At 64.2% G+C, this 25,525-nt stretch overlaps 2 protein-coding genes across 5 annotated transcripts; one reads left to right on the forward strand and one right to left on the reverse strand.

The window, feature by feature from the left end:
• The first annotated feature begins 2,282 nt into the window (after positions 1 to 2,282).
• PGLYRP1 (peptidoglycan recognition protein 1) lies at positions 2,283 to 4,756 on the forward strand. The gene is made up of 3 exons (XM_070062069.2): positions 2,283 to 2,590; positions 4,216 to 4,337; positions 4,522 to 4,756. The coding sequence occupies exons 1-3, from the start codon at positions 2,298 to 2,300 to the stop codon at positions 4,698 to 4,700; spliced, it is 594 nt and encodes a 197-aa protein (XP_069918170.1). The 5' UTR covers positions 2,283 to 2,297; the 3' UTR covers positions 4,701 to 4,756.
• A 339-nt stretch (positions 4,757 to 5,095) lies between these two features.
• CCDC61 (coiled-coil domain containing 61) lies at positions 5,096 to 23,633 on the reverse strand. Of its 4 annotated transcripts, none has more exons than XM_070062067.2 (14): positions 23,480 to 23,633; positions 15,702 to 15,860; positions 15,452 to 15,534; positions 13,927 to 14,084; positions 11,633 to 11,794; positions 7,669 to 7,879; positions 7,501 to 7,583; positions 6,879 to 7,048; positions 6,694 to 6,769; positions 6,264 to 6,409; positions 6,113 to 6,188; positions 5,888 to 5,942; positions 5,475 to 5,547; positions 5,096 to 5,350 (listed from the first exon to the last, which is right to left on the reverse strand). In XM_070062067.2, exons 2-14 carry the CDS (start codon positions 15,847 to 15,849, stop codon positions 5,253 to 5,255), a joined length of 1,539 nt encoding a protein of 512 aa, XP_069918168.2. In that variant the 5' UTR covers positions 15,850 to 15,860; positions 23,480 to 23,633; the 3' UTR covers positions 5,096 to 5,252. The 4 variants fall into 4 exon arrangements, with proteins under 4 accessions (XP_069918168.2, XP_089175705.1, XP_069918167.2 ...); XM_089319579.1 differs by lacking the exon at positions 23,480 to 23,633 and adding an exon at positions 23,265 to 23,339; XM_070062066.2 differs by lacking the exon at positions 23,480 to 23,633 and adding an exon at positions 16,174 to 16,318 and having other exon boundaries at positions 5,475 to 5,544.
• Between the last annotated feature and the right edge of the window lie 1,892 nt (positions 23,634 to 25,525).

Below are 25,525 nucleotides of genomic sequence, written 5' to 3' on the forward strand. Positions count from 1 at the left end.
GGTAAACCACCAGCTGCAGCGCCAGCATCTCATATGGACACTGGTTCAAGTCCCGGCTGATCCACTTCCCACCCAGCTCCCTGCAAATGCGCCTGGGAAAGCAGCGGAGGATGCCCAAGTCCTTGGGCCCCTGCACCCACATGGGAGACGCTGAAGAAGCCCCTGGCTCCTGGCTTCGGATCCAGCTCATCCCTGGCCATTGTGGCCATTTGGGGAGCGAGCCAGCACTCTCTCAGTCTCTTTGTCTCTGTCTCTGTCTCTCCCTCTCTCTCTAACTCTGCCTCTCCAATAAATAAATATTTTTTAAAAATAGACTGAAAGGGATACAAATGTACACGACAACCCAACAATCCCAGTTATGGGATTCTGTTGTTCATTTTGCAAACCACCCACTTTTTTTTAAACAAGCAACGGATATGAGCAGATGACTGACAGAACAGAACCAAATGGGGAGTAAACAAGAAAAGCACACATCTCCTGAGTGCTTGTAAGAATGCCAGCTCACAGAGCTAGCACTTTACACCTGTCAACTTAAAAGATTCCGTGGGGCCCACGCTGTGGCGTAGCAGGTTAGGCCACCGCCTGCAGTGCCCACATCCCATACGTGCACCGGTTCGAGACCCGACTGCTCCACTTCCGATCCAGCTCTCTGCTATTGAGCCTGGGAAAGCAGCGGAAGACGGCCCAAGTGCTTGGACCCCGGTACCCCTGTGGGAGACCCGGGCAGAGTTCCTGGCTCCTGGCTTTGGCCTGGCCACTGTGGCCATCTGGGGAGTGAACCAGCAGATGGAAGATCTCTCTCTCTCTCCCTCTCTCCCCCTCTCCCCCTCTCTGTAACTCTGCCTTTCAAATAAACAAAACAAAACAGAAAAGGCCGTGACATCCGCATCCAGGGTGGGGCGGAGGTGGCCCGCTAGAACTGGAGCCAAACCCTCTGGCACACATATTAGCGTCGCGTGCCCCGAGAAGCCTGCGTTTCTTTTACACGGACACACTCCAGGGCCCAGGGGGGTTTGTGCAAGAACCCGGAACACCTTTGGCTGAACCTCTACCAAGAAACATTGCGCAAGCTCTATGAAGAACCCACTAGAATCAGACGCACGGCCCTGGAGTGTTCCGTAACAGACCACAGACCCACGCATGTGGCTTTATGTGTTTGAGAAAGAAATCCTGTCCTGTGAGTTTGTAGCAAGCTGGGGATAATCTCCGTGGACAGCCCTGCCGGGCCTCGGCCGTGTTCGTGATAGGTAACACGCACCTCTCAAGCCTGCTGTGAGCAGGTGGCCGCTTTGCAGGGTGCGTGGAGTTGCGGGCGTGCGCCTGCATGGCATCGTGAGGGCCCCTCCCCCCCCACTGGGGGCCCCCCCGATGGGCGGAGCTGGAGGGAGCCCCGCACAGGGGGTCTAGATGTTTGGCAGTTCAGCTTGTTACAACTAGCACGTGTTACTCTTGCAAGTTTTAAAAGTTTGTCTTTATTTATTTGAGGGACAGAGAGGTAGAGAGCCCCCTGCCACTGGCCCATATCCCCACATGCCTGCAACAGCCAGGGCTTGGCGGGGCCGAAGGTGGGCGGAAGCCTTGTACCCAGCCCACTCAGGGGCCCTGGGCAAGGGGCTGCGTTCCTCGGGACTCGGAGTCCCGCCTTGTGGGCGTGCAGCTGCCAGTGGCACCCACGGAAAGCGTGCTGCTTGCCTCCGGCTGAGGCTCCCAAAGGCCCGAGTCCTGCTGGCCTGCTCACTCCCCCCCCCCACATACTCGCCCCATGCTGCAGGTGGGGGACAGCGAGGCACAGAAGAGGCCGCCTCACTGGCTTCGGCCCTGACACTGGAGGGCAGGCAGCCTCGGAGGGCGGCTCCGGACCCCCCCAGGAGCCACCACCTCCCACTCCCAGCTCCGGACGTCCCCTCTCCCCCACCTCACTTTACCCAACTGCGAAACTGGGTTTCCCCATACTCACCCTCGGTTTGCCGCAAGGGTTAAGTGTCACAGGCCTGGGCCTGCTTTGGAAAACAGGAAGCTCGGTTACTCCAGTTTCTGCAGGAAGCCGTGCCCACACGGGGTGGGATGCCCGGTAACTGGGGCAATGCGCCACTTGAGGCGGGGGGGTCGCGCAAGGTAGGGCAGGGAACCACCCTCTGGGCCTTCCAGAAAACACAGGGGGAAGTACCAAGTGTGGGTCCCCTGCGGGGAGGGGGGAGCTGGAAACCCCCTGCGGTGTGAGGCAAGAACCCCCCACCCCGCCTCCCGCAGATAAAGGCAGCCGCGCCATCTTCACTGCCCCTGCGCGCCCCACTGCCATGCTCCGCCACGGTGGCCGTGCGCTGCTCGCCTGCGCCCTCCTGGCCCTGCTGGGCCTCGGGGCAGCTCTGAAGACCCCAGCCCGGAGCTGCTGCAGCCCCATTGTGCCTCGCAGGGAGTGGAAGGCCCTGGCGTCCGAGTGCTCCAAGCGCCTGCGCCAGCCGGTGCGCTACGTGGTGGTGTCGCACACGGCAGGCAGCAGCTGCAGCAGCCCGGACTCGTGCCAGCAGCAGGCTCGGAACGTGCAGCACTACCACGCGCGGACGCTGGGCTGGTGCGACGTCGGCTACAAGTGAGTGGGGCGCCGAGGAAGCCGGCCTGGGTCTGCAGCCTCCTGGCGTCCCCCCCGCCCGGGGGTCTTCGTTTCCCCCTCTAAGGCTGGGCAGGTGCAGGCGGCCCGACAATGCCTGGGACCTTTGATCAGGATCAAGGTCCTGGGGTCAGCTCAGAGACGTGGGCAGAGCCAGCACCTTCAGCTTGCCCGTGCTGGCTGAGGCTATTGCGGGGGGGTGGGGGGGCATTGTTGAGATCGGCTACCGGGCCGTGCCCACCGGACCCATGCGCCGTGGACGGGGCTGGCGTCCTACACAGGGGTCTCCATCCCAGCACGGAAGGAGCCAATGTGTGCTAAGCTCTCGGGGGACCCCGCAGTCCAGGTGCCATTGCCATTAGGCGGCAATCAGCAGTAGGGGGCGTGTTGAGCCTGCTCCCTGGGCAGCAGCGTGGCCAGGGGCTCCACGCGGGAACCCTGCAGGTTCTCAGACCCAGGGAGGCGAGGAGCACCTGGAAATGCTCGTTCCCAGGCCCCGCCCCTCCAGGCTGCTTCAGGAGACCTCGCCCAAAGAAGCCCGGAAACTTCCGAGGGCACCCCAGCTCTAACCTCCGCCTTGCGGGGCTGCGTCCAGGACCCGCGCTGGGCTCGGCGGCCCCGGCGCCGGAAGCGGCAGACTGACGTCGGCTTCCGGGATTGCAGGATCCCAACGCCGATCCTGCTGTTCCCAGCGCCCCTCCTGCGCCTGTCCTAGCCTCTCTCCGCGCGTCAGCTGCTCCCTTGGCGGAGGCTCTGAGCTGCTCCCGCGTGGCCGGCGCACAGCCAGCGCCGTGTCACAGCGCCGGGGGCGGGGAAGGTGGGGGGCCCTCAACAGCCCAGCCCCAGCGCCAGGCTGTGTGAGCTGGATTCCCAGGGAACAGACTCACGACGGGGGACGCCAAGGCGCCCCCATTCTGGGGTGAGCCGGGGAGTGGGGAGGGGGGGCTGCGCCAGCAGATGCTGCCCCTACAGGAGGCTGATCTAGCTTATTCCGGGCTTGTCAATCAAGTCAGCCAAGGTGTGTTCTTGTCTGTGACTTATGGAACTGCTGCAGGCTTGGCAGACAAATCCTGGGGCACCAGGTCTACACCTGGCTCTGACCCCCTGCCTAGCTCGAGTCCCTGCTGCGCCCCCCGCCCAGCGGCCCCCAAGGGCTGGCAGCAGCCTGGGGCAAGGGGCGAGTCCCTGGGACCCGAGACTAAGACCCGGTGGAGATTCAGCAGAGAGGCAAAGCAAGCAAACAAGATCTGGTGGGCGGAGTCATGGAGACCCGGTGGGTGGAGTCATGGAGCCCTGGTGGGCGGAGTCATGGAGACCCGGTGGGCGGAGTCATGGAGCCCTGGTGGGTGGGGTCATGGAGCCCTGGTGGGTGGGGTCATGGAGCCCTGGGTGAAAACCCTGGGCTGTGTGACCTCTGGCAGGTGCCTCCCCAGCTCTGATCCCTGGTGCTGTGAGGCTGAGATGTGGCCACAGTCCTGGCTGTGGCGGAAATCAGGGGAGGAGGAGGAGTTTGGGGGAACTGGGAGTGGCAGGAGGGGAGTAGAGGGTGGGGAGGGAGTCTGCCCCAGAAAGCTCCCCCTCTCACCAAGTCCCCGCCCACCACGCAGCTTCCTGATAGGAGAGGACGGGCTGGTGTATGAGGGTCGCGGCTGGGACATCAAGGGCGACCACGCAGGGCCCACCTGGAACCCCATATCCATCGGCATCACCTTCATGGGCAACTACATGGGTGAGTCGGGAGGTGGGGTGGCACAGCAGGGGGCCCCACGCTCTGCTCTGGGGGCTGCCTGAGCCAGCCCTCCCGGGAGGCACAGAGCGCGTCAGCCCAGCTCCAGCCGTCACTCACCCGCGAGCCCGCACCCCCTCTGCCCCGTGAGGGAGCCCCGGTCACACGCCTGCTCCCCCCTCCCCAGATCGGGTGCCGCCAGCCCGGGCCCTCCGGGCCGCCCAGAGCCTGCTGGACTGCGGAGTGGCTCGGGGAGCCCTGAGCTCCAACTACGAGGTCAAAGGGCACCGGGACGTGCAGAAGACGCTGTCGCCGGGCAACCAGCTCTACGAAATCATCCAGACCTGGCAGCACTACCGCGAGTGAGGCCCACTCCCGCCCGCCCAGCGCCCCCCCCCAATAAACCTGCAGCTCAGCCCGTGTCCCCGAGCCAGCGGCTCCCTCTCTGCGCCTCCCCCGCCCTCCCCCCGGACCCTGGCCCCAGCACACCATCCTCTCTGGTGCTCAGAACCCAGAGGACTCTGGGCAGAGCCCAGGACCCAGCACCAAGTGGGTCCGGGTGGCACCGACAGGCCTCGGGCCGCAAGGCACCGCTCCCTCGGCCACTCGGCCACACACAGCCCATGCAGGTCTCTGCTCACTCCCACCCCTGGGCCACCCACCCGTCAGCGCCCAGTCAGGTGCACCCATAGACACCAGGTCCTGGTTGCACCCCCAGGCCTCCTCCCCTCCCCCAAATCCTGCCCTTCAGAGTCACCAGCTGAGGGTCCCCAAGGACAAAGATATTTATTTACAAAGGCAGGCGTGGCCGGGGAGAGGGCAGGGTCAGGGCCCGCACACACCCGAGACCCCAGGAGCACCAGGGCGCCGCCCCACCCCGTTCTCAGGTGGGCGGAGGATGGAGGGGCACCCCCCCAGTCAGCACCGCGTGTCCAGCCGGTTCATGTACTCCTGCAAGGCCTTCAGGCGGGCGTCTATCTCCGCCATGTCGGCCGCCTGGTGGTCGGAGCTGTACTCTGGAGAGCAGGCGTGGGCGGCGGGGCTGTGAGGAGCCCCACACGCCGCCCTCCTAACCACCCCCCCCCCCGGGCGGGGCCTGCGCGGGAGAGGCAGGGCGGATGTGGGGCCCCAGGGGCTCACCTTTGATGGGGACCCAGCCCCCCGAGTTGGCCAGGCGTCTCTGACGGTGGCTGTGTTCCAGGGGCACAGACTTCTGACGACAGAGGCAGGAAAGGGGTCAGGCACCCCCTTTAATCCTGCCCCCCAAATCCCACTGAAAGTTCTGGACTTCAAGAACGGGGCTGGCACCTGCTGGGCCCTCATTGTATGCCAAGAAACTTCCTGTGTCTTGGCGCCCCCATTTCCCTGATAAAGAAACTGAGGCACAGAGGGCTAAGTAACTGCCTTGAGCCCAGCAGGTTTGAGGGCCCCCAGGGTGCTCCCCCCCAACCCCACAGCCTCAAGAAGCCCCGGTGACAGAGGCACCTGGGACCCGACCCCGGGAGGGAGACAGAGCAGACACGGGGCAGCTGGCTGGGGAGACCCTCACTCACCGTGTGGGACCCACTCCAGCAGATGGGGCTGGAACGCTTCCGGAGCCTGCGCGTGCTGGGGGTGGTGGTGATCAGGGAGCAGTGGGGGGGGGCCTTTGGCAGCTCACTCAGCCACCTTGGTGGTTTCAAGGCCCCTGCCCTGCATCACCCAACCCCCCCACCCCCACCCCGCAGAACACTGTTTCCAGCCTCCCCAGTCACCCTTCCCCACGTTGCAAGTCTTACCTTCTGGAGAGCGACTGGGAGAAGTCCAGCTCACTGCAGGAGCTGGCCGAGGAGCAGCGGCTGCGGAAACTGTCCACTGGGGGGAAGGGGGTGTGTGTGTGAGCGCCCAGCTCCCAGGGGCCCCCGCGCCCCCACCCTGCGGGCCGCTTACCTGAGGAGCTGCGGTGTCGGGAGCGGTTGGCCGCGTCCCCCCGGCCGGTCACAGCGGCAGGAGGCCGGCCCTGGCGAGACCACGAGACGGACGGGCCGTCCCCACTTCCTCCGGAGCCCAGGCGGTTCCGCTGCTGCTGCTGCTGCCTGGGGAGTGGGAGACAGCTGGTGTGTGCCCAGCTGTGCAAGGGAGGGCCCGCCCCGCCCCCGCCCCGCCCCCGCCGGAGCCCAGCAGGGGGAAAGCCTGCGGGACCAGACCGGAGAGGGTGGGCGGAGCCCTGAGCAGGCAGGGGAGGGGTCAGGACAGCGGGAGGGGCAAGTGAGCGGTGGGAGCGAGCGCCGCAGGTACCAGGTGATGGAAGCAGCTGGGGGTGGGAGGGGCGCTGGGGGGGAGGGGCAGAGGTACGGGCGGGGAGAGGGCGGTCCCTAACTTCATTCTGATCTCTCTCTGCTTCTTCTCCTTAGCTTTCACAAAGGCTGTGGGGTCGAAGCGGGTGACACGACCACCTAGGATAAGGGGGGACGGGGTGTGGAGAGAAAAGAAGGCCGGGTCACGGGGTCACGGGCAGCTCCAGCCCATTCACCACCCCCAAGGCAGAGCAGGACAGGCCCGGACCTGTGGGTGAGGGCGTGGGGCGAGCAGGCTGGCCCCGACCCCGGCCCCCGCGGCTGCTCTCTCGGGATGAGGAACGGGCGGCCCCGCGGCCCCGCGACGTAGAGCGCTCCCGGGACGACGAAGCCCGGTCTTCCCGGGCCGAGGCCGGAGCCACCGGTGGAGGCCGCCTCCTGAGGGCACAGGACCAGCTGTTAGCTGCCCGCGGGTCTGGACAACCCCATCCCCTCCAACTCCCCTCAACTCCTAGACACACACTCCTGGCCCACGACCCTCCCTCAGCGTCTGCCCCTCTGCAAGACCAGAGAAAAGCCCCCTCCCAAAAAGACCCACGTGTCACCTGCGTGCATCCCAACATGACTCCTTCACCCGACACATTTCCCAGCTCCCTGGAGCTCCTGCACATTTTACATCACCCACCCCAATAAAGCCAGCTGACCCCACCTGCTGGGCCACACCCTCCAGGCCCAAGCCCTGCCCATCTTCCCTGGCCTTGCCCCTCCCTGTGCTCCACCCAGTCCTTAGGCCCCGCCCACTCCCAGGCTCTGCCCGCCCTCCCCACCCCACCGGGACCCGCCCACCCTTCAGGCCCCGCCCCCCAGCCCCTGCAGGCCCCGCCGCTCACCCTCTCTTGTACAGGGCCAGCTCGCCATTCAGCGTCTTCAGCCGGGCGCGCAGGCTCCGCTCCGACGCCTTCGCCTCCTCGAGCTGCCGGCAGGGGAGAGCGGCGCAGAGGTCCCCAGCGAGGCCGAGGCCCGCGCCCCCGCGGCCCGCCAGCCGCCCCGGGCCTCACCTCCTTGGCCAGGCGGCGGCAGTCCTGGCCGCGGCGGCCCGACGCCCGGGGCCCGAGGCCGCGCTCCTGCCGCAACTCCAGCTCCAGGCCGCGCACGAGCGCGCGCAGCGCCTCGGCCTCCTGGCGCGCCGCCCGGCCGGCCAGCGCCTCCTCGCGCGCGCGGCCCAGCTGGGCCTCGAGCTCGCGCTTCTCGGACGCCAGGCGGGACACCCTACAGGGGAGGCAGGGGAGAGCGAGCGCTGGGCAGGGGGCTCGGCCCCCCACCTCTCCTCCGGGAGCGGCGCCCCTGGTGTCACCTCCTCCAGTAAGGGCGGCCCCCGCCCCCAGGAGAACAGGGCCAGGCCCGGGTCACACGCACCCCTCCTCCCCTAGCGGGGCTGGACGGCTGGGCACACAGCCCGGGAGTTCTGATTCTGTCCACGTCTGCACCCTGAAAGCCGGCCCCGACAGAGCTCCCGCCCCGGGTCACAGGAGCCCAGGAAATGCGGAGCTGAGCGGCTCATCACTGTGGCGCTCAGAACCCTTGCTCGGGGAAGGACACGGCGCCAGACTCAGGCTTGCTGCATGGCCGTAACAGCGGGCGCGGGAGTGAGCGAAGCTGGCATCCCGAGCCCCCTGGCCACCTCAGCCCAGCGCCACAGCGGCCGGACGAACGAGGCAGAGCCCTACGTCCCACACCAGGACACCACCACCATGAGCTTAAACCTGTGCAGAGGTTTAGCGAGTCTGTACAGGAGAGGGGGTTACAACGTTGCATACACATGTGTCCAGAAATACACAGCACGGGAAAGGCAATTAAAAGATGCCTGTATTTCTGGCACACACACACACACACACACACACACACACAAATCATCTGCACCAAGAGAGAGAACCTTCCACCCACTGGTTCACTCCCCAAATGGCTTCAACAGCCAGGGCCGGGCCAGGGGGAAGCCGGGAGCCAGGAGCTCCATCCGGGTCTCCCGCGTGGGTGGCAGGACCCCGAGCACTGAGCCATCATGGCTGCCTCCCTGGACGCACGTGGCAGGGTGCTGGAGCCGAGGCAGAGTAACCAGGGCTGGGGCCAGGCACCAGAAGGCGGCAGGTGGGCTCCCCACGCGCCCACCCTCAGAGACATTTGTAAGTAATGCAGACACGGGAGGGCGAGCTCCGAGGACCCTCGGAGAGAACGGGGATGCAAAGTGGGCTTCTCTGAATTGCGGCCGTGCCAGGGTCGGCCACCACTCCGGAAACACTTTCTGTACAAGCAAACGGATTAAATTTTAACAAAAGCTCCGACGGACCTAACTACACTATGTCAGAGTTGGGGGCACGTTGGAGACCTGCGTTGCGGTGGCTACAAGGTTTGGCCTACACACAAAGAAATCTTAACCTTCATTCGGAACTCATTGTACGGACCTGGCTCAGCACACAGTAAACAGTGTCCCTAGAGACTCGAGGTTTTCAGCGCCACGAAAGACCCAAATGTGCAAGCAAAGAAGTGAGCACAGACACTGCCCTCTTTTTGTTGGTTTTTAAAGATTTATTTATTTATTTGAAAGACAATTACAGAGAGAGAGAGAGAGAGAGAGAGGTCTCATCCACTGGTTCACTTGCCAAATGGCCGCAGCACCTGGGGCCAGGCCAGGAGCTTCTTCTGGGTCTCCCACGTGGGTGCAGTGGTCCAAGCACGTGGGCTCCCGTGTGGGGCGCCGGCACTGCAGGCAGAAGCCTCACCGTCTACGCCCCAGCACCGGCCCCTAGACATTTATAGTGTACACTCTAGTGTATGAGGGTCACACCTCAAAATGAGAAAGTTAAGAAACGGGGGCTGTGGCCGTTGCTGTGGTGTAGCGGGTAAAGCCGCTGCCTGCAGTGCCGGCATCCCATGTGGGCACCAGTTCAAGTCCCGGCTGCTCCTCTTCTGATCCAGCTCTCTGCTGTGGCCTGGGAAAGCAGTGGAAGATGGCCCAAGTGCTTGGGCCCCTGCGCCCACATGGGAGACCTGGAAGAAGCTCCTGGCTCCTGGCTCCAATAGGTTTAAGTCCAACCATTGTGGCCATCTGGAGAGTGAACCAGCAGATAGATAGATCTCTCTCTCTCTCTCTCTCTCTGCCTCTCTGTAACTCTGCCTTTCAAATAAATATTTATAAAGAAAGAAAGAGAGAGAGAAGAGAAGAGAAGAGAAGAGAAGAGAAGAGAAGAGAAGAGAAGAGAAGAGAAGAGAAGAGAAGAGAAGAGAAGAGAAGAGAAGAGAAATGGGGGCCAGCATCGTGGCACAGGTGATGCTGCCTGTGTCACCAGCATCCCATATGGGAGCCCACTCGAGTCTCAGCTGCTCCACTTCCGGTCCAGCGCCCTGCTGATACGCCGGAGAAAGCAGCTAAAGGTGACCCAGATGCTCGGGCCCCCACACCCATGTGGGAGACCTGGATGGAGTCCCAGGCTCCTGGCTTCAGCCTGGCCCAGCCCTGGCCATGGTAGCCATCTGGGAAATGAACCAGCGGATGGAAGCATTCTGTCTCTGTCTCTCTCTGTCTCTGTCTCTCTCTCTCTTTCTCTCTAACTCTGCCTTTCAAATAAGTAAATAAAACTTAAAAAATAAATAAATAAATAAATGTTAGGAAACAGTGGGACTGGGTGGGGGAGGGTCCCCAGAGAGCCTGAGGGGAGCTGTCTGTCTGGGTGGCGGCCTGGCACCGCCTTTCTCACAGCTCCCCACGCACTCGTGGTCTCAGCTCCCCCTGACAGCCGGGAGCCCCAGGACCAACTGCAGGACTGGGGAGGCAGAACCAAGTCAGGAGCTTCAACAATTCCAATATACCATCTGTGGGTGGAGCCAGCTTTTGGCACAGAGGGTAAGACGAGACACCCGTGGCTCCCTGAGCTCCCCCCTCCCCTCCTGCCTCCCTCTCCGGGGACCCAGCAGGCTCCCTCCTCCCAGGGCGGCCCTAGCTCCCCGTGTTCCCCACCTGGGAAGCCCGCCTGCCCCAGGGCTCTCAGGCCATCTCCTCCCTGGCACCAGCCTCAGCAGAGCTGCCAGCCACCGTGCCAGCTCGGGATCCCCACCCTCTGGGCACCAGGGCTCCACCCGACAGGCGCGCCCTGTGCAGAAACCTGGGCCCCGGGGCCAGGCTGCCTGTGTTCAAGTCCGCGGGTGGCCTGGGGCGGCTTCGCTCTCTCATCTGTGAAGAGCGGTGAGGATGGCAACACTGACCTACAAGCTATGGGAATCGATGCAGCCTGTGTAGACCGCGTGGCACAGAGCGACTGCTCCACAATCGTTAACTGGGCCGGTGCAGTGGGCTCAGCCGCTGCCTGCGGCGCCAGCACCCGCCCTGGACACTGGCTCCACTCCCGGCTGCTCCACTCCCTGCTAACACGCCTGGGAAGGCGGTAGAAGATGGCCCAAGTGCTGGGGCCCCTGCATACCCGTGGGAGACCCGGATGCACAGCCAGACTCCTGGTCCACCTCCAGTGGTTGCAGCCGTTTGGAGAGTGAGCCAGTGGAAAGAAAACCTCTCTCCCCTCTCTCTCTACCTCTCTCTGTAACTTTCAAATAAACAAAATAAATCTTAAAAAAAAATAAGCTAGTGGCAGGTAGCGTAGGAACTCAGTAAATGTTGGATGGATGAATGAATGAGTGAAGGAGTGAATGAACGAACGAATGACTCTTGGCGTCAGCCCAAACTCTGACACCCGGCTGGGCCTGACACTGCGAGATCCAAGTCTCCCCCAGCTCTGGCCATGGTTCCAAAGGGCTGCGGCTGCCTCCTGGTGGCCAGTCTGGGAAATGCACACACTCCCACGAGCACTCCAGTCCTGAGCGGATCTGAGGCTGACCCAGCAGCGCCTAAGCCTCCCGGGGGCTTTCCGCCCTGCACCCAGGCTCCCCGGGAAGACCCAGGAGGTTCCCGGAAGAGGCGGGACTCACTGCCCAGCACGGGGGCCCCCCGCCGAGCCCGCCCCCTCCCGGACTCACTGCTCCCGCAGGTGCCAGATCTCGGGGTCCCGGGAGTCCCGAGGGTCCTGGCCTTCCGGCCTGCGCAGGCGGCCCAGCTCCTCCTTCAGCGAGCGGATGATGCCTTGCAGGACCACGGGGTCAGGCTTGCCCTGGTACGGCAAGGGCAGCGGGTAGTGAATCCTGGGGAGGGGTCAGAACCGGGGCGCCTCAGAGGCCGCGGACCCACCTGCGGGGAACTGCCGGACTCTGAGAGCCCCCCACCCCGAGGGCGCCAGAGCACACGAGCCCCAAACCGCCCCCCCCCCCCGCCCGGGCCTGGCCCTGCACACGGAACACGACACCGACGTCTGCTCAGCCAGCGGTGGCGCCCCTTGAGGGCGACGCCGGCCCCCGCGCCACCGCTGGAGTGGACGCTGGAGCCACGTGGCCTGACTCAGTTTCCCGGAGCCGGTGCCGATGCTGCCCCCCGCTACCCAACGGCCATTACCCAACCCTTCTCCCTCGCTGCCTCCCCGCGTCCGGGCTAGAATGCCAGGGACTCATTCTCCCAGCATCCCTTGCAGCTGACCACTTCCCGTCAAATATCAGGGGTCTTCAAAGAGTTCGTGGTGAACGCACGTCATGAAAAAGCTATGCGGGGCCGGCGCCGTGGCTCACTGGGTTAATCCTCCGCCTGCGGCGCCGGCATCCCATATGGGCCCCGGGTTCTAGTCCCGGTTGCTCCTCTTCCAGGCCAGCTCTCTGCTGTGGCCCGGGAGTGCAGTGGAGGATGGCGCAAGTGCTTGGGCCCTGCACCCCATGGGAGACCAGGAGGAAGCACCTGGCTCCTGGCTTCGGATCTGCGCAGCGCACCAGCAGTAGCAGCCATTTGGGGGGGTGAACCAAAGAAGGAAGACCTTTGTCTCTGTCTATAACTCTACCTGTCAAATAAATAAATAAATAAATAAAAAGAAAAAGCTATGCATGGATTTCACCATTTTTCACAACAAAACAAGTATGTATTTTAATTCCATTTTTCCATTGACTTTTTTTTTTTTTTTTTTTTTTTTTTTTTTTACAGGCAGAGTAGACAGAGAGAGAGAGAGACAGAGAGAGAAAGGTCTTCTTCCTTTTGCCGTTGGTTCACCCTCCAATGGCCGCCACAGCTGGTGCGCTGCGGCTGATCCAAAGGCAGGAGCCAGGTGCTTCTCCTGGTCTCCCATGGGGTGCAGGGCCCAAGGACTTGGGCCATTCTCCACTGCCCTCCCGGGCCACAGCAGAGAGCTGGCCTGGAAGAGGGGCAACCGGGACAGAATCCGGCGCCCCGACTGGGACTAGAACCTGGTGTGCCAGCGCTGCAAGGCAGAGGATTAGCCTAGTGAGCTGCGGCGCCGGCCTCCATTGACTTTTTGAAGTACCCTCAAATTACAGAAAATCTACCGGAAACCCTCTGGGAACGCTTATTTTTCCTAATAAAAAGAGCAGATGCACTGAGCAAACATAACCCTAGCACCTTCGTCCTGCCTGGGTCTCTATTCTGAGACCTGGAGGGCACAGGTCTCTATTCTGAGACACAGGGCGCTGGGCAGGCCTCTGGACACCTGCATCCGTACTGAGTGCCTGGCTCGGAGGCCAGCTCTGCCCCGATCCCGGCTCCCTGCGACGTGCACCCGGGAGGCGGTGGTGATGGCTCAAGGAATCGGGCTCCTGCCACCCTCGTGGGAGGCCTGGATCGAGGTCCCAGCTCCCGGCTTCCGCCTCAGCCCAGTCTTGGCCATGGGGGCATCTGAAGAGTAAAGCAGTGGGTGGGAGCTCACTCTCTTGCTCTCTCTCTTTCACTTTTTCTGTCTCTCTGCCTCTCAAATTTTTAAAAAAGATGTATTTATTTATTTGAAAGACAGAGCTACAGAGAGGCAGAGGCAGAGAGAGAGAGAGAGAGGGAGAGAGAGAGAGGTCTTCCATCCACTGGTTCACTCCCCAGATGGCTGCAATGGCCAGAGCTGTACCAATCTGAAGCCAGGAGCCAGGAGCCTCTTCCAGGTCTCCCACGTGGGTGCAGGAGCCCAAGGACTTGGCCATCTTCCACTGCTTTCCCAGGCCACAGCAGAGAGCTGGACTGGAAGAGGAGCAGCCAGGCTCGAACCAGTGCCCATGTGGAATGTGGGCACTGCAGGCAGAGGTTTTACCCACTATTCCAAAGCGCCAGCCCCAATAAATCAAAATTTTTTAAAACCCCAAGGATCACAAAGGCAAGGCTGAACCCACATTCCTGCGCTGCCCAGGGCGACCAGGGGCTCCTGAGGGCTCGCCCGCCACTCCCACCCTGTGCTCACCTGTCAAACTCCACCGAGTAGATGAGGATCAGGTAGCGCTTGGCGTTGAGCTGGGCTGACCTGGGGGCCAGCGAGCCGGGCCGGGCCCCCATCTTGCGGTTCCGCAGGGACTCCAGGTCTGTGTAGGTCAGCAGGTCCAGGGTGACCGACTCACTGCTCTGTTGGGACAGTGGGGGGGGGGGGGCTGCCTCGGGGCCCAGCACCGCCACACCCACAGCACACAGCTCACACCCCTGGGCCATGCGCTGGGCTGTCCTGCAGCGTGGCTGGTGGTCAAGGCGGCCCTGGCCCAGGAATATCCCTGCACCCAGGGCGCTTGGGAGTCCCTGCGGCCACATTGGTTTCCTGGTAACACAGACGCCGGGCGTCTCGTCCACCTTCACCCCAACGGTGCCGAAGGCTCAGTGGGCAGCAGAGCTGAAGCCTCGGCAGGAACCAAGCAGGGGCTGGGGAGCAAGTGACCACGCGCAGGACCCGAGACCTAGGGGCACAGCGGGAAGTGCAGAGAACGTCCTGCTCCTGGGGTGGGCACTGGGGTCCAGCGGGGTAAGCGCCTGTTTGGACACCCACATTCCGGATCGGAGTGCCAGCTGCTCCACTTCCGACCCAGCTCCCTGCTAATGCACCTGGGAGGCGGTAGAAGATGGCCCAAGCGCTTGGACCCCTGCACCCGCGTGGGAGACCCGGATGGAGCTCTGGGCTCCTGGCTTCAGCCTGGCCCAGCCCCAGCCGCTGTGGCCATTTGGGGAGTGAACCAGCAGATGGAAGACCGATCTCTCTCTCTCTCTCCCTCGCTCTCACCCCATCTTTCAAATAAATAAAAATCTTGAAAAACAAACATTAACAGGAGTATTAGGAGTGCAGTGATTCTGATGGAACAATGACATAGGCCTCAGCCACTCTCACTCACTGCCTAAAAGAGAAACAAAATCAGAATTCATCCCTTGCCCCTGAACCTCAGTTCGGTCTCACACCCTGTTGTCTTTACACCCCAACCTGCAAACCTCCATTGCAGCCCCTACCCCACCCACCATGGCCCACCTAAGATATAAAACAGCCCGGCCCCTGGGCTTGGGGTCCCCCGTCCCGAGTTCCATTCATGTGCACCCAGGGAGCTGGCCACCTCTGCGGATTAATTTTCCCTGAATATGTTTGGTCTGGCTGCAGGTTCACGCCCTGCCTTGGTCCCGGCTGCTCCACTTCCGATCCAGCTCTCTGCTATGGCCTGGGACAGCAATAGAAGATGGCCCAAGTCCTTGGGCCCCTGCACCGACATGGGAGACCTGGAGGAAGCTCCTGGCTCCTGGCTTCTGATCAGCCCAGCTCCAGGCCCTGCAGCCATGTGGGGAGTGAACCAATGGAAGGAAGACCTTTCTCTCTGTCTCTCCCTCTCACTGTCTGTCACTCTACCTCAAATAAATAAAATCCTTAAAAAAAGAAAGAAAAGAAACAGAAGGGAGGGGTCTTGGCAGAGCAGAAAGGCACGCGTCGCCCCCAGCCCCCCAGCTCCCCCCGCCCGCCCTACCTGCGTGAGGGCCGATTCCAGCATGTTACAGAAGATGTTGAACTGTTTGAAGTTCCCTGTCTTGTGCGTCAAGTCTTCGATGACTGGCAGGGGAGAGAAGTCCCTCCTGAGGTCTGACCACTTGCCCGGACCGGGGGGCGCTGCGCACGAGCTCTCCAAGCCTCCCCAGCTCCAGGGACGGGGCCCGCAGCCCCTCCCCGCCTTGCAGAGCTTCCGGGTGGCCGTGACCCCCAGAGGCAGGCACACTCACAGCTGGCATCGAACTCGCCGCGCCACTGGTCAGCCGTCAGCCGGTCCTCCACCTCCAGCTCCAGCACCTGTCCAGACACTGCCACCCGCACGGCATGCTCCACGCCCCGGAAGACGTAGTCCACCTGCAGGCCGGCTGGCTGCTCCATGGCCAGGGTCCCTGGAGAAGGGGGTGAGACGGACACCCAGAAGGGCTGAGAGCCCAGGCCCTCCCCAGAGTGGAAAGGCCCGGATTCACGGCCTGTGGCCACCATTGGCCAGCTGTGGCACCTTGGGAAAACAACTTCCCCTCTCTGTGCCTCGACTTCCCCATCCAGAAAATGGGTATATAATTGTGGCCCATCCCTCCCAGAGCTGTCACAGGATTAAACCGGGCAATGTACATGACAGCACTGTGCCTGCACGGTCCCAAGCCTGAGATGTGCTGGCACTACAGAGACAGGAGTGCCGAGGAGAACCGTGGTCAGAATTACCGTCATTCATTCACTCAGCAAACACTTGTGGAGGGGAGCCAGGCCAGATGAGCAGAGAGCCCTGGGCAGGGCAGGGCGGGTGCGGCCCAGGGGAGAGTGCTCCAGGTGAGGGCGGGGCCAGGGCTGTCTGTGACACACTCAGCTAACTCAGCTCGTTAGCTGCCACGAGCCTGGGCATCGCCTCTCGTCCAACACAGCTGCTATGAACAGATGCTCGTTCCACAGAGCTGAGCTCGGACCCGGGGCACTGGTTCAGAATGGGGGCTCCCACGGCTCGCGCGCCTGTCCAGCTTCTGCCGTGCAGGTAGGCGAGTTCCTGGGCCTCCCTACGAGCCACAGTGCTTATCCATACCGCAAGTGCCACCCCGGAGCCGGGGAGGCAACAGTAAGCATCCCTGCCCTCCGCGGGGGCAGCAGATGTGCGGCAATGCCAAGTGGGCAAGGGGCAGGAACGATGTTCTGAGCAGAGGCCTGGGGGACCCACGGATCCCGGGCGAGAGGGCCAGGGGTGCCGGGCACAGAGGGGGACCCACGGATCCCGGGCGAGAGGGCCAGGGTGCCGGGCACATAGGGGGACCCACAGATCCCGGGCGAGAGGGCCAGGGTGCCGGGCACAGAGGGGGACCCACGGATCCTGGGCGAGAGGGCCGGGGTGCCGGGCACAGAGGGGGACCCACGGATCCCGGGCAAGAGGACCAGGGGGTGCCGGGCACATAGGGGGACCCACAGATCCCGGGCGAGAGGGCCAGGAGGTGCCGGGCACAGAGGGGGACCCACAGATCCCGGGCGAGAGGGCCAGGGTGCCGGGCACAGAGGGGGACCCACGGATCCCGGGCAAGAGGGCCAGGGGGTGCCGGGCACAGAGGGGGACCCACAGATCCCGGGCGAGAGGGCCAGGGTTCCGGGCACAGAGGGGGACCCACAGATCCCGGGGGAGAGGGCCAGGAGTGCCGGGCACAGAGGGGGACCCACGGATCCCGGGGGAGAGGGCCGGGGTGCCGGGCACAGAGGGGGACCCACAGATCCCGGGCAAGAGGGCCAGGGGATGCCGGGCACAGAGGGGGACCCACGGATCCCGGGCGAGAGGGCCAGGGGGTGCCGGGCACAGAGGGGGACCCACGGATCCCGGGCGAGAGGGCCAGGGTGCCGGGCACAGAGGGGGACCCACAGATCCCGGGGGAGAGGGCCAGGAGTGCCGGGCACAGAGGGGGACCCACGGATCCTGGGCGAGAAGGCCAGGGGTGCCGGGTACAGAAGGGGACCCACGGATACTTGGGGGAGAGGGCCAGGAGTGCCAGGTACAGAGGGGGACCCACGGATCCTGGGCGAGAAGGCCAGGGGGTGCCGGGCACAGAGGGGGACCCACGGATCCCGGGCAAGAGGGCCAGGAGTGCCAGGTACAGAGGGGGACCCACGGATCCTGGGCGAGAAGGCCAGGGGTGCCGGGTACAGAGGGGGACCCACAGATCCCGGGCAAGAGGGCCAGGAGTGCCAGGTACAGAGGGGGACCCACGGATCCTGGGGGAGAGGGCCAGGGGTGCCAGGTACAGAGGGGGACCACGGATACCCAGGGGAGAGGGCCAGGGGTGTACAGGCACAGAGGGGGACCCACAGATCCCGGGGGAGAGGGCCAGGAGTGCCGGGCACAGAGGGGGACCCACAGGTACCCGGGGGAGAGAGCCAGGATTGGCGGGCACAGAGGGGGACCCACAGATCCCGGGGGAGAGGGCCGGGGTGCTGGGTACAGAGGGGGACCCACGGATCCCAGGCGAGAGGGCCGGGGTGCCGGGTACAGAGGGGGACCACGGATACCCAGGGGAGAGGGCCAGGGGTGTACAGGCACAGAGGGGGGCCCACAGATCCCAGGGGAGAGGACCAGGAGTGCCGGGCACAGAGGGGGACCCACAGGTACCCGGGGGAGAGGACCAGGAGTGGTGGGCACAGAGGGGGACCCACGGATCCCAGGGGAGATGGCCCGGGGTGCCGGGTACAGAGGGCGACCCATGGGTCCCAGGGGAGAGGGCCAGGGGATGCTGGGCACAGAGGGGGACCCACGGATCCCGGGGGAGAGGGCCAGGGGTGCCGGGCACAGAGGGGGACCCATGGATACCCGGGGGAGGGCCAGGGGTGCCGGGTACAGAGGGGGACCCACAGAATCCGGGGGAGAGGGCCAGCGGGTGCACGGACACAGCCAGGCACGGGCCGACACAATGTTGGAAGAAAAGCCAGGAGGTTGGTGTGGCCAGCAGCCCGTGAACGAGGGAAAGGGACTAAGTGAGAATGAGGTGTGGCAGGGGCCAGATGACAATCATGCGGCCCTCTCCTCAAGGGAGGACACCAGGGCGCCCAGGATGGGGTGAGGAGAGGAGACGCCAGGGCTCCCCAGGACTGGAGGGAGGAGGAGGAGAGGAGATGGCACCAGGACTCCCCAGGACTGGGGTGAGGAGAGGAGACGCCAGGGCTCCCCAGGACTGGGGTGAGGAGAGGAGACGCCAGGGCTCCCCAGGACTGGGGTGAGGAGGAGAGGAGACGCCAGGGCTCCCTGGGACTGGGGTGAGGAGAGGAGACGCCAGGGCGCCCCGGGACTGGGGTGAGGAGGAGAGGAGACGCCAGGGCTCCCCGGGACTGGGGTGAGGAGAGGAGACGCCAGGGCTCCCTGGGACTGGGGTGAGGAGAGGAGACGCCAGGGCGCCCCAGGACTGGGGTGAGGAGGAGGAGAGGTGACGCCAGGGTGCCCCGGGACTGGGGTGAGGAGGAGGAGAGGAGACGCCAGGGCTCCCCAGGACTGGGGTGAGGAGAGGAGACGCCAGGGCTCCCCGGGACTGGGGTGAGGAGGAGGAGAGGAGACGCCAGGGCTCCCCGGGACTGGGGTGAGGAGAGGAGACGCCAGGGCTCCCTGGGACTGGGGTGAGGAGAGGAGACGCCAGGGCGCCCCGGGACTGGGGTGAGGAGGAGGAGAGGAGACGCCAGGGCGCCCCAGGACTGGGGTGAGGAGGAGGAGAGGAGACGCCAGGGCGCCCCAGGACTGGGGTGAGGAGGAGGAGAGGAGACGCCAGGGCTCCCCGGGACTGGGGTGAGGAGAGGAGACGCCAGGGCTCCCCGGGACTGGGGTGAGGAGAGGAGACGCCAGGGCTCCCCAGGACTGGGGTGAGGAGGAGGAGAGGAGACGCCAGGGCTCCCCAGGACTGGGGTGAGGAGAGGAGAGGAGACGTGTGGGCGTCTCTGGAGAAGCGCAGTCTGCCACCAGGTGTGCACTCCAGACAGCGGCTTTCTCATCATCAGTGTTGAGCGTGAAATCGACCACAGAGACAGGCAAGGTCTCAGTGTGCAGGTGGGCACCCTGGGGCTCAGCAACGGAGGGGGGACCTGTCCCAGGCCCCACAGCCGCCCCAAGGGCCGGGGCACCAGCGCAGACCCTCAGAAGCCCTCCAACTCCTCCCCCCAACTCCCCGAGGGACGGCCCCCCCAGCTGTGACATCAGAGCGCTTAGCAAAGATGAGCCCTGAAACACCTGGGCGGGGGATTTTTCACCTTTGCAGAGCGCTGGGCCCCCCAGAACCGCGTGAAATCTCAGACGCCCTGCCTACAGCAGATGCCAGGGGCCCCCATTCAACGTCCCCGTCCTCAGAGGCCCAGGGACAACTGCCCGAGCCCCAGACGTCCTGACAGGCACCTCTCTGTCCTTAACTCCAAACCCTTCACTTTATCTGGGCCCAGGGTCTCCAGTGCTTTTTGGAGGGGTTCATGAAACCTGGAGACCCCTTCCCCCGGAAACCCACCCTCGGGCAATCCTGCTGATTTCTGGGCGTTCAGAGGTCGGGGTTAATCATCCCGATCTCGCCGCACAGCTCGACATCTCCGCCCACCCCATCCCGGGGCCACCCCAGGCAGCGCCGGCCCGCACCTTGCCCAGGGTCCTAGACCCCGCCCACAGGCCCCACCCCTCGCACTCCGCGAGCCAATCAGCAGCCGCAGCGCGCCGGTTACCAAGGCGCTGGAGGCTGCCGGAGGCGCCCGGGGAACGCCCGGGAAGCGGCTTAGCCCCAGCGCCCCCACTCGCAGCAGCGAGATGAAGGGGCGCGCCACACCCATCCCTGCCGCCCACCTGGCCCTGCCCTCCTCTCCTCCTCCGCATCCCCACCCCGAGAAAAGCAGCTCCCCTCTGCGCTCAGCTCCCCGTTGTTCAGCGCCTGGTGTTAGGCCTCCGAAGAGTCCGCCTCGACCTCCCCCACTACGCACACCTCCGCCCCCTCACCTCCGCAAACTTCGCCGCTCCCCTCGCCCACCCCCTCTTCCAACTCAGTCGCCCCTTCTCCCTGACCCCGCTCCCCATCGCTCCCCGCCCCTCCTCTCCGCAGAACCCCACTCGCCCCATCCTCCAGCCGTGCCCCCTTCCTGTGAGGGCCACGTGTGCCGCCCCCCACCACGTCCCTTACTTGCATGCTGCTCTCCCAGGCGGGAGGAGGGGACGGCTGCACCCTGCTTCCCCCTACACCAGTCCCCCAGAGTCCCCTAGGGTCCCTCCCGTATCTTACCTCGGTTCAATCACCTCCCGCACGTGTGTCCCAGGTTCCACCCCCACACACCCCACTTTAGCCTGTATTCCATAGCCCGCCTGAGTCCGCCCCCTCTCAAATCGTACTGCCTCCCAGGAACAACCCCTCACTCTTTTCTGGGATTCCCGCGGCTCCTCCCCCTCCCGCCGCAGACCCCGCCCCTCCACCTGCACCCTCCATCCTCGCTCCGTGACCAGTGGCCCATCCTTGTCGCTGCCTCCATCCCAACTCCAAGTCTGTCCTGGCTCTTCCTCGCCTCAGCCCCCAGGCCCCGCCCCCGCCAGCTCGTGACGTCATCCCAACCAGGCCCACACACCTGAGCCTGGTTCTCGGGGGCTCGGGACATCAGCACAAGCCCACTCGACTTCCCAGCCCCCCACGCAGCCCCCATCTTTCACTACTGATGACCCCTACTCCTGCCAGCATTTCATCACTGGCCCCTCCTCCCGGATAGCTCACAGGTGTCACAAGCCACACCCAGGGGGGTCGCCGCTGGGCTTCCCCAAGACAAATCCACAGCACCACCTCCCACACCCACACCCCCATTCTGAGCTCACCTGCACCTCACCTCTGGGATTTAAGCAGGACACAGGTCCCTCCCCCTTCACCCCTGCACTTCCCCAGGAAACAGACCAAAGCCTCCCGGAGTCCTGGGGGGTGGAGACCCGGGCACCCCCACACTGCAGTGTTCCCGGGGTGTCCAGCCTCCTCTCCCACATGTCCTTAAACGCCCAGCTTGGGGAGAAGCCCAGAAGCCCTGCGGACTGGCAGCCGGCCTGCCCCTCCCAGCATCCACCTCCCATCTAAAGCCTGGCCTGCGCTACAGGCTGGGGACCCCTCAGTGCCCCCCGCGGCCCCTTCCCCTTAGCGAGGTGAGCAGAACTGGGATCCTCGCACTGCCTGCTGCTGACGCCGCTCGCATCCGTGTCCCGGCTCAGTCCCTGCCAGCGTTCCTGAGCTCCAGGTCCCCACACGGCACACAACGGGAATGCTTAGGAATGTGATGGGAGATGCCTGGACACCGGTTCCTGGCACTGGGGACACAGCCGTCAGTCACCTCCTCCCCCACCTCACTCCTCCTCCTCCTCCTCCCCCCCCACCTCGCTCCCCCTCCTCCAGGTCTCCCTCCAATGCCCCCTCCTGCAGGAAGGCCTCCTTGATTGTGGCAGGGTCAGGGGCCGCCCGGGTGCCCAGCGCTGCCCAGCAGAGGAACTCGATGACAGCAGACCCCCCACTGCCCAAGCTCTGAACCAGCCTGAGAAAGGTTCTCCAACGAGGGGCGACAGAATGCCAGCGTCGCAACGGGTGCCTAGGAAAATGCAAATCCCTGGCTCTGGTCCCAAACCTACAGGGGTGGGGCAGAAGGCTACAAGCTCCTTGAGACAGCAAAGCAGAGACCCTCTGCCCCTGGCACCGGCCCGCCTGGTCTGTTCCCCCGCCCTGGCCCCACCACCCGGCTCAAGGCCCTCCCAGCTCAGCCACTCTGCCCGTGCCACAGGGAGCAGCCGAGGCGGCCAGGACGGCACAGAAGGGACACCTTCTATCACCGGTGCTCTGCGAGGGGCTGAGTTCCACGCGTGCGTGGAGCCAAACCCTCCACTGGGGGGTGTGAGAGCCCAGTGGGCACAGACACACCATCAGTGCGGGGCCAGGAGCCGCTGGGAGGCAGCGGGGCCATCTGTGAGGCCGACACCTGCGCAGGGGCCTGAGGAGGCTCCGGGCAGCCGACCCGGCTGGCGGGCACAGCAAGGGCGAAGGCCCGGAGAGGGCAGTGGATTTGCTGGATTCGGAGGACAGCAAGGAGGCCGCGGTGTGGGCTGGGAGACTGTGGCGGGCATTGGAGGGAGGAGGAGGAAGCCGGATTGGTTGGGGGCCTTGGAGAGGTGCCCAGGTCCTTTGCTGAGCGAGGTGGGAGCCAGCAGAAGGTCTGGACACAGCAGCACTATGATCTGACCTTTATTTCAACAGGGTTCCCCCGGTTATGGGGGCCAAGGGCAGAGGCGGGGAGCCCACCGCAGCAGCCCGGAGTGGCAACAAGGGAGGCGATGAAACCCAGGCAGCCCCGACTCCTGGACCAGGCACTTGCAGGACCACATGTGGGTGACGGCCAGGGAGGAGCCCACGACCACTGCAGCGGGGGCCCGGGTTGGGGAGGTGGGAGGGGTCAAACGGCAGGTGCGGCCTGGGACAAGTCAGCGGGACAGAGGTGGCCACTGGGCCGGCTGAGTCTGGAGTCCCGGACTGCAGATGGACGCCTGGGGGTCACCATTAAACGATGAGGGCAGTGCGACCACTGTTATAAAGCCAGGTCACTCCGCCCACCGGCGACACTGGGACACTGCCGGACGCACGCTCTCCACCGCGTCGGCCGGGTTCAGGGAAAGTCGCGCGTGAATTCCCTCGTCCGCCTCGCACAGCCCGGTCCCGGGACGCCCCCGCCGCGGCGCCCTCCACACCCCTCCCTCGCTCGCCCCCCACCCACGGCGCTCCACCCCCGCCAATAAAGCCGCCCAGGAACCGCCAGGTGCATTGTACCGTCCGCCGTCTGCCGCCTGACAACTTCTCCCGTCGAAGACCCTGCCGCGAAACAGACGCCCCCAACTCACACCCCTGCCAGCGCCCGCCGTGGGAAAGCGCCCCTCCCTCCCGATCGCTGAAGCCCACGCTGCAGCCCACGTTGCCTCGGACAGCCCCCTCCCCCCTCGGCCGCCGCCCCGGCCCGCGCACCCGCCGCTCCCGCCGCCGCTCACCTTCTCCCCGGAGACCCCTCCTCACGAGCGGTTCAACCGCCGAAGCTCCAGCCCCGCCCCGGGATCCGGCCTTCTCACTCCTGATTGGCTCAGGCTTCCCCGCAGCCACATTTCCATTAGCCAGAGTGGACGCTCGTCATTCTGTCCCGCCCCGGAGGAGGGCCCGCCCCGCAAAGCTTGCAAATGGCCAGCTCGGAAGGCGTTCCAAACCGAGTGGAGGGCGTTCCCTAAGGGCGAGTTCCTCTCCAATCGCAACTGGCTCAGCCTGCTGCCAGTTATTCAGGAGGGTGGGTCCCTGAAGAATCCCGGAAGCAGCCCTTGACTCCGCCCACGCCCCCCACAGCGGGCTGGGCCGGGAGGGGAGGGACCCCAGGAGGGAGACGGTGTGCGCGCGCACCGGGGGGGTCCTGGCCGGGGGTCGCGAAGCTGCGGGAAGGTTCTCTTCGTGAAGACAGGTGGCGATTTAGCATCCCGCGGTGCGTTCCAAGCCTGCAGCAAGCTCGCCACAGCGCCGCGACGTAAGGCAGTGTCAAGGGGACCCCCTCCGGTTGGCTCTCCTGGGGGTCGCACAGCTCTCAGCGACCCCCGTGCTCCGAGCCAGCTCCGACCCGGCTGCTGGAGTTGGCGGGAGCAGGAATACGAGCTCACGCACGCACGCCTGGGAGACGCACTTGAAGCCTGCGGGGGCTCCCGGGTCCCGCATCAGAGAGCCTGGGTTCCGGCCTGGCTCCGCGGCAGGGGCGGCTCTGGAAAGCGGGGGAGGACCGCGGGGCTGGGTCCCTGCCACCCACGTGGGTGCCGGCTTCTTGGGCTTTTGGGGAGTGAACCACTGGATAGGACCCTTATGCCCCCCCCCCCCGCGCGCGCGCCCCGGAGATTCTTAAAGGAAAAAAAAATTCGCCTAGCATATTAAACGACAAATTATGTGTTTCAAAGGCCTGACAGATACCGCAACCATTGCAAAATCCCCAAATCCCAGGTTAACGTTTTTGCTAGCGGAGCGCTGGTCGCACCTCCGTGTCTCCCCTGCGGGCCCGAGTACACGTTCCAGAAAATCCCCGGGCACAGAGAGAACAGTCATCCCCCTCTGGCATGGCCGAGGGAGCTTCTTAAAATTCATCGTCATTTAGAAAATGGTTCGGCTGCACGACGTGGGTGATGTCATCGGATGCTTTGGATTTTTCGTATCGTTCCGTTCACTTCCCCAGGCCAGCTTCTGGCTCGGTGCCTTTGGCTCTCGACCGTCTGCCCTCCCACAGGAGTGGACGCCGAGGGCCACTGAGGGGGACACGGGTGCCACCACGGACCTGGCCTTGCCCCTAATGAGCGAGCACCTGGGACAGACAGCAGGAGCTTTCTCCGGAGCCACTCCCACACCAGGACAGCTAATTAGGGGGCTCCTGCCTGCAGGTGTCCACAACCCACCTGGAAACATCCCTCTAACCCAACCTGGGGGCCGGCGCTGTAGGACGTTAGGCTAAGCCTCGGCCTGCGATGCCAGCATCCCATATAGGCGTCTCCTGACCACTCCACTTCCCAACCAGCTCCCCGCCAATGCACCTAGGAAAGCAGTAGATGGTGGCCCACATGGTTGGGCCCCTGCACCCCCATGGGAAACCCAGAGGAAGCTCCTGGCTTCACCCTGGTCCAGCCCTGGCTGTGAACCAGCAGATGAAATCCCCTCCCCCCCGCCATGTGTGGGTGTTTGTGTGTGTGGGTGGGTGTCTTTCTCTGTAGCAGACTTTCAAATTAATTTTTAAAATCTTTAAAAATAAATAAATCTTTTTTTTTTTTTTTAAAAAAAGGTCCTGCAGTGATCACAACCCCAGGTGTGGTTTTTTTTTGTTTTGTTTTGTTTTTTTTTTTTTTTACAGGCAGAGTGGACAGTGAGAGAGAGAGAGACAGAGAGAAAGGTCTTCCTTTTGCCATTGGTTCACTCTCCAATGGCCGCCGCTGCGGCCGGCGCACCGCGCTGATCTGATAACAGGAGCCAGGTGCTTCTCCTGGTCTCCCATGGGGTGCAGGGCCCAAGCACTTGGGCCATCC

The sequence above is a fragment of the Oryctolagus cuniculus genome, chromosome 18, assembly GCF_051225735.1.
Source record: "Oryctolagus cuniculus isolate XC-2025 breed Fujian yellow rabbit chromosome 18, ASM5122573v1, whole genome shotgun sequence".
NCBI lineage: Eukaryota > Metazoa > Chordata > Mammalia > Lagomorpha > Leporidae > Oryctolagus > Oryctolagus cuniculus.

Bases quoted from the DNA above. Each gene is read 5' to 3' on its own strand.
- PGLYRP1 (XM_070062069.2), top strand. From the start codon at position 2,298: ATGCTCCGCCACGGTGGCCGTGCGCTGCTCGCCTGCGCCCTCCTGGCC. The intron at 2,591-4,215 runs GTGAGTGGGGCG...CCCACCACGCAG, and splicing joins TGGTGCGACGTCGGCTACAA to CTTCCTGATAGGAGAGGACG. The intron at 4,338-4,521 runs GTGAGTCGGGAG...CCCCCTCCCCAG, and splicing joins CTTCATGGGCAACTACATGG to ATCGGGTGCCGCCAGCCCGG.
- CCDC61 (XM_070062065.2), bottom strand. The intron at 7,049-7,500 runs GTGAGCGGCGGG...CTGTGCCCTCAG, and splicing joins CTGGCCCTGTACAAGAGAGG to GAGGCGGCCTCCACCGGTGG. The intron at 5,943-6,112 runs GTAAGACTTGCA...CACCACCCCCAG, and splicing joins TCCCAGTCGCTCTCCAGAAG to CACGCGCAGGCTCCGGAAGC.